Genomic DNA, 7,587 nt, shown 5'->3' with positions numbered 1-7,587 from the left:
CTTGAGATGGTCTCTAAATTCAGGTGGGATATACTCAAGGTCATACTTTGGCTCTTGTGGACTTGTTCTAATTTTCTTCAGTTTCAACTTGAACTTGCATATGAGCAATTGATGATCTGTTCCGCAGTCAGCCCCTGGCCTTGTTCTGACTGATGATATTGAGCTTTTCCATTATTTCTTTCCACAGATGTAGTCGATTTGATTCCTGTGTATTCCATCTGGTGAGGTCCATGTGTATAGTTGCTGTTTATGTTGGTGAAAAAAGGTATTTGCAATGAAAAAGTCATTGGTTTTGCAAAATTCTGTCACGCGATCTCCGGCATCATTTCTATCACCAAGGCCATATTTTCCATCTACTGATCCTTCTTCTTTGTTTCCAACTTTCACATTCCAATCACCAGTAATTATCAATGCATCCTGATTGCATGTTCTATCAATTTCAGACTGAAGAAGTTGGTAAAAATCAAGTTCTTCATCTTTGGCCTTAGTGGTTGGTGCGTTAATTTGAATAATAGTCGCATTAACTGGTCTTCCTTGTAGGCGTATGGATATTATCCTATCACTGACAGCATTGTACTTCAGGATAGATCTTGGAATGTTCTTTTTGATGATGAATGCAACGCCATTCCTCTTCAAGTAGTCATTCCCAGCATAGTAGACCATATCGTTGTCCAATTCAAAATGGCTAATACCATCCATTTCAGCTCAATGCCTAGGATATCGAAGTTTATGCGTTCCATTTCATTTCTGATAATTTCCAATTTTCCTAGATTCATACTCTGTACATTCCATGTTCCAATTATTACTGGTAAAGTAGAGGGACATCAAAAAAGAAGAAAATCCTCAATGAGATGGATTGGCACCACAGTGGCAGCAACAATGGTCTCAAACATAGCAACGATTGTGAGGATGGTGCAGGACTGGACAGTGTTTTGTTCTGTTGTACACAGGGCACTATGAGTCGGAACCAACATGACCACACCTAACAACAACAACAGTAATCAAAACAGCCTGGTACTGGTATAACAAAAGACACAGAGACCAATGGAATAGAATTTAAAGTCCAGAAACAATCCCACACATCTATGGTTGACTGATTTTTGACAAGGGTGCTAAGTCCATTTGATGGGGAAAGAAGTGTCTCTTCAATAAATGGTGTTGGGAAAATTGGATTACTATATGTGGAAAAATGAAACAAGATCCATACCTTACACTATACTCAAAACAAATTTAAAATGGATTAAGAACCTAAATGTGCAAACTAAAACCATAAAATTTTTAGAAGAAAATGCAGGGGCAACGCTGTTGGGCCTAACTTTGAACAATCTAGTATAATAACAAAAGCACAAACAGCAAGAGACAAAATAAATAAATGGGACTTCATAAAATTAAAAACTTTTGTTCATCAAAAGACTTTACCAAAAATGTGAAAAGACACACTATTGACTGGGAGAATATCTTTGGAAACCATATATCCAATAAGAATCTAATAACCAAAATATATATAAAACTTCGACAACAACAAAAAGATAACCCAACCAAAAAGTGGGCAAAGGACTTCAATAGACTTTGACAAAAGAGGACATTCAAATGGCCACCAAACACTTGAAAAGATGTTCAATGTCATTAGCCATCAGAGAGATACAAATCAAAACCACAATGAGATACCACTTCACTCCCACTAGGCTAAGTTAAAAATCAAAACAAAACAAAAAAACAGAAAATAACTAATGTTGGCAAAGATGTGGGGAAATTGAAACCCTTATCCATTGCTGGTGGGAATGCAAAATGATACAGCTATTGTGGAAAACAGTGTGACAGTTCCTCAAAAAACTAAGAATAGAACTACCATTTGACCCAGCAATTCCATTCCTAGGCATATACCCAAAAAGAGTTGAAAGCAGAGACTCATCAGTGTTCATCACAGCACACTATTCACAATAGCCAAAAGGTGGAAACAACCTAAATGCCCATCAAGGGATGAATGGATAAACAAGATATGGTACTTATGTACCATGGACTACTACTACTCAGCCAGTAGGAGAAATGAAGTCTTGATACATGCTACAATATGAATGGAGCATGAAGACGTTACGCTGAGTGAAATAAGTCAATCACAAAAGGACAAATATTGTATGACCTTACTTATATAAAAAAGACAAGTAAAAGCAAATGTATAGAGACCAAAGTTTATTAGTGGTTACCAGGGGTGGGAGGCGGGGTGGGAAATGGGGAATTATTGCTTATTGGGATATTTGCAATGTTATGAAATCTAAGATTGCCCTCTTCTGGTTCCATGAGTTTCAGTTTACAGTGATTGAAAAATCACATTGGTTAAGGGTAGGATTTCACAGCTGATTATTGTAGTTGCTGTCAATAAGTTGTACACATGTAAAATCTTGAATTAACCAAAGTTGTGTGATAGACATAGTTACAAGAATGACCAAAAATAAAATGTAGCTGCTGAGGCTGCTTATGTGCAACAAAGCCCCTCATGGGATTTGGTTCCTTGGTTTGGAGATTTAGGGTCATGGTTTCATGAGACATCCCTGTTAATTGGCCTAATATCTGTTTAGTGTTTCTGTTCTTCCTCCTAGTGTGTTTCGTAGTGCTTGGGATCTTAAAAGCTTGCAAACGGCCATCTAAGGCACAACAGTTGGTTTCTATTCCCCTGAAGCAACAGAGGAAGAGGGAGAGTCAGGAATAGGAGGAAAAGGAATGTGTGTCTAATTGCCTCCGTTAACAATTGCTTCCTTCGCCACGAGACCAGAAGAACTGGATGGTGCCTGGCTACCAGTACTGAACATTTTGATCAAAGATTCTATAGCATAATCCTGATCAAAAGGGGGAAAATGCAGAACAGAATTTCAAATTCTAATGGACTCTAGACTTTCTGGAGTCATGGAGGTTGGGTGATCCCTTGAAACTATTGCCGAGACAATCTTTAAATCTTAAACCAAAAATATACCCTGAAGTCTTCTTAAAACAAAGCAATAGTTTAACTTAACTAGTAAAAAATGTCTGCCTTCAGTAGTATGCTCTTTTAAGATCTGTATGGGATCAAATTGACAACAGTAACTCGAAAGATTTGACAGAAACCTTAGGGGTAGTTTGTGTTAATGTGGGAGGAACAACTCAGAAAAGAAGAGTGAGAATGGTTGCACAACTCAAAGAATGTAATCAATATCACTGAACTGTACATGCAGAAATTGTTGAATTGGTGAGTTTTTGTTGTGTATGTTCTCAACAACAATAAAAATAAAATAAATAAAATTTTTTAAAAAATCATATGAATAGTCTACCTCCAAATCATTCTTACTTTTCATTTTATGAGACTTTTTCAGGAACTCCAGACTTTTTTTATCTCTAGATTTGGATTTAAAAACAACAGAGCTGTCTTTTATATTTGTATATACAAATATGAAGCCCTGGTGGCACAGTGGTTAAGCGTTCTGCTGCTAACCAAAAGGTCAGCAGTTCAAATTCACCAGCTGCTCCTTGGAAACCCTATGGGACAGTTCTACTCTATCCTATAGGGTTAGTATGAGTCTGAATCGAGTTGATGGCAACGGGTTTTTTTTTTTTTTATGCAAATATGATTTGAGAAAGAGAAAAATTCTTGGCCTAGAAATAAGAAGTTAATTTCCAAAAGAAATGAATCACCCTACTTCTCAACTAAAAGAAAAATCTAAATGAAAACAGGTCACTGTCACCTAAAGGTGGATTTAATTTTGTTCTCAGGTGTCATCCTTTAATTAAGCACACTGGGATCTGTAGTAAGTTTCAAAACTGACTCAACAGTCCTTCAGTCTAACAGCGCCCTCTTCTGGGTTCCATGATTCACATTCAGCTGGTTCATTGACGTTGATAAAAAGCTTAATGTGGAGAAGATGATGGGAAAATGCCACTGTTAAACCTGGCAGAAAAGGGTTTAAATTTCTTTTCTAGTATGTAAAAGCAAACAAAAATCCACTTGCAGTATAAATACTTTAGGTTGATGGCAACAGCTCTTTAAGTCGGCACCATTTTCACCTCAAATCAAGTATTTGTCATAAATCAAACCCCTGGTGACGTAGTGGTTAAGAGTTTGGCAGCTAACGAAAAGGTCAGCAGTTCAAATCCTCCAGGAGCTCCTTGGAAACCCTATGGGACAGTTCTACTCTGTCCTATAGGGTTTGCTATGAGTCAGAATCAACTCCACAGCAATGGGTTTGTTTTTTGTTTTTTGTTTTTTTCCATAGCTATAAAATAACTTAATTTCAATCTTTACTCTTAAAGTCTTTAGTCTCTCAGATATAGAGACCTGTGTAAAAGGGTATAAAAAGTTCCCTTTATTTACTTTGAGAAATAATAAAAATTCTTCGTTAAAAAAAAAGACTGACTCCAAAGTTTGACTTGTACAACTGGGTGGAGGGCTAGGAGAAGAGCAAATTTTGAAGATTATGGATAGACCAGTGGTTCTCAACCTGGAATGATTTTGTCCCCTAGGGGACATTTGGCAATGTCTATAGGATCATTATATGAGTTAGAATCAACTCGAAGTCAATGGGTTTGGTTTTTGGTTTTAGAGATCTTTTTGGTTGTAAAACTGGCGGTGGGGGAGGTGGGGGGTGAAGAAGTTTGCAACTGGAGTATAGTTAGTAGAGCGCTGGCTTGGAATACTGCTAAATATTCTATAATGCAGAAGACAGCCCCCCACCACAAAAAAAATGATCTGACCCCAAATGTCGATAGTGCAGGGTGAGAAACCCTAGGTTAGAGTCATCTCCTCTGACTTGGCCACTCATTCCCACCCTTTGCAGCAGGTCTCTCTTCCTCTATCTCTTCCTAATTATTCATAATTCTGACTTCAGCCCAATTCTCTTTTCTCTAAATTTTATCTTGAGGATGCCATCCATCCCCATGACCTCAACTATTAATTCTGTGTTGCTGATTTCCACATCAGTGTCTAGTTCCAACTGCTCTTTGAGCTCTAAAGCATTGTTTCTCTTGATATCCCCTCAATTGTTTCATTAATTTTCATTAATATTATTTCAATCAACCTATTCCTACACCTGAATTTCTTATCTTTATTAGTAGTATCTGCTACAAAACCACAGGGTCATTTCTTTATCAGACATTTACTGAACACCTAATTTGTGTAAAGGGCTGTACTGGGTACTTGGAGGAAGGTAGTGATGGTGGGTGTAAGAGGCAGTCATGATAATGTTGTTAGTTACCATTGGGTCACCCTCCTTCCCTACTCATGACAACCTCATGCACAATGGAATGAATACTGCCTGGTCAGATCCTGCACCATCCCCATGAGTGGTTGAGGACTAGACCGTTGTGAAACATAGGGTTTTTGTTGGATGATTTTTTGAAATAGATTGCCAGGCCTTTCTTCCTAGTCTGACTTAGTCTGGAAGCTCCACTGAAACCTTTTCAGAGTCACAGCAACACACAAGCCTTCACTGACAGGCTTCATATGAGATGCATTGGCCAGGAATGAAACCCAGGTGTCCCACAGGGAAGTCAAGAACTCTACCAATGAACAACCATTGCCCCCAAGTCATGGTAATAGGTGCTTTAAATGAATTATCTCTGAGAACGTTTTGCAAGGAGGAAATTATTATCCCCCCAAAATCACAATGAGTATAATTAACTATTTCAAAATCACAGAGCTTGTAAATAGCAGAGCGTATTAAAAACCATTTCTATTTTAACATTAAAGATTGAACTCTCTCCATTAAAACACACAGAGGACAGTGCTGGAAAAACGTCAAGTTCCAATGTTTAGTTGAGTTTGTTCCAGAAGCCTTTTCTTCTAAACCACTTCACACCCTCTAAGGTTACCAGTTACTTACCGTATAGTATAGAATATAATACACCAGCGATAGTAAAAGGGGATTATTTCATGTATCACTAAGAAAACAAGCCGTTGGCCATTAACGTATGACATAACATCAATTGTCAGGTTTCCGAGATTTCCTAGATGTTGAAATGTAAAGAAACAGTTTTAAGATTTCAGAAACTTCGAGTTTGTTAAAATATGAAGAAAAAGATGATCTTCGTGTCTGTGATATTTGGTGAATTTATTTTCCACATTCAATTTTCATTGTCAGTGCTGATGTGTTATTCTGCACTCTAGTCAACTGACCTGTTTGTGTATTGCTTTTTAAATGGTCGTAGTTAGTTTTCACGGTTCTGTGATGTTAATCTGCAACCGGACTGTAAACCCCTTGGCTTTTCAATAATTTCTTTGGTTCTCCCACCTTCACCTCCACCTTCACCCTGCCCCTCTCACACACTTATTCACAAGCTACGCAAAAGTTACAACTTAGGAGTAAACCTGAATTTCTTCCAATCTTAAAATTGCATCGATTGTATAAAACTCTCCATAGATTTAGTTACACTTGGGGGGGGGGGCAATGGAGAAACATTATATCAAATATACACATAGTTTTTAAAGATCTTGTAGAAACTTTAAAATGGGGTGGGGTGGGGTGGGGCGCAGGGGCGGGGGCGGAGAGGGGATATACGTCTCAGGATACAGGAAATACGGTAAGAGCGAAACCAGGAGGAAGCCAGCTCTGTGCCTGGAGGGGACCCGCCGCCATCTCAAGTCTCTGGGCCTCATCAAGGCCCACCAGAGAGAGCTCCCCTCAGGTCTTATAATCCTTATGGGGGACCAACCTTGTGCCTCTGGGAGATCCACGCTCCCACCTGGAAAAACGAGGGAAGCCAAGCCTCCAAAAAAGCGCTGCCTCCTCGCTCCGCGGTGGGATTATCCTGAAGGAACCCTCAACGGGGGTAACACCCCTCTACCCTCCGCACCACCTCCGGCGTCACCCGGCCTGAAGTTGCACCCTCCTCCTCCGGAGAAGTAGAATATATTTCTCCTACCTCAAACCAGGTCAGATTCTTTCTTTCTCATCTGGGACATCCAGGCTCTCTGAAACTTAATTATATATTTTCCCAGTTCTTCTTCCCCTTTTCCTGTTCTCTCCACGATTTCAAAACAGGAGAAAGAGCATGCAGGCACTACACAGCTTTCACAAAATATGCTTGGATGAAAAGATGGATATTTAATGATATTAAGGAGTTATTTTTAGTATTTTAAATACGATAATTGTACTATGGATATATTTGTTAAGAAATAGACTATTTCATAGAAATACATTCTGAAGTATTTAGGAATGAAGTGATTTTTTGATTTGCTTCAATGGGTCTGGGGTGTCGGTATACACAAAATGGTCATGAGTTTGTAATTGTTAAAGCTGGTAATTCATACATAGTGTTCTCTCCCCTTTGGCGTATGTTTGAAAATTTTCCATTAAAAAAACACCTGTTCAAGATCAGTAACAATGTACTGAAGGCCAAATGCCTGTGCCCAACACTGTGCTAAGGGAGAGGATTGTTAAGGTGAGCCTTCAAGCATATGCAAATCTTTCTCTGTGTAAAGTGAGGAGAGTGTAATAAGTAAAAAAAAGTTACAACATGGTGCACCAAACCCAAGTGCCATAATGTTTGCTTGTTCAAGGTATTCAGGAGGCATGGAGGATGGACCAAGTCACTGCCTGGTAGTAATCATGAACCATCAAAGGT

At 38.8% G+C, this 7,587-nt stretch overlaps 1 protein-coding gene across 1 annotated transcript; it reads left to right on the top strand.

The window, feature by feature from the left end:
- Window positions 1-6,622: 6,622 nt before the first annotated feature.
- On the top strand, window positions 6,623-7,325 carry NBDY (negative regulator of P-body association). The gene has a single exon (XM_023725076.1). The coding sequence runs from the start codon at window positions 6,663-6,665 to the stop codon at window positions 6,867-6,869; it is 207 nt and encodes a 68-aa protein (XP_023580844.1). The 5' UTR covers window positions 6,623-6,662; the 3' UTR covers window positions 6,870-7,325.
- Window positions 7,326-7,587: the final 262 nt, after the last annotated feature.

The sequence above is a fragment of the Trichechus manatus genome, unplaced genomic scaffold (genome assembly GCF_000243295.1).
Source record: "Trichechus manatus latirostris isolate Lorelei unplaced genomic scaffold, TriManLat1.0 scaffold00284, whole genome shotgun sequence".
Classification (NCBI taxonomy): domain Eukaryota; kingdom Metazoa; phylum Chordata; class Mammalia; order Sirenia; family Trichechidae; genus Trichechus; species Trichechus manatus.
The sequence above is the reverse complement of the archived record's forward strand: the minus strand, read 5'-3'. Positions and strand labels throughout refer to the sequence as shown.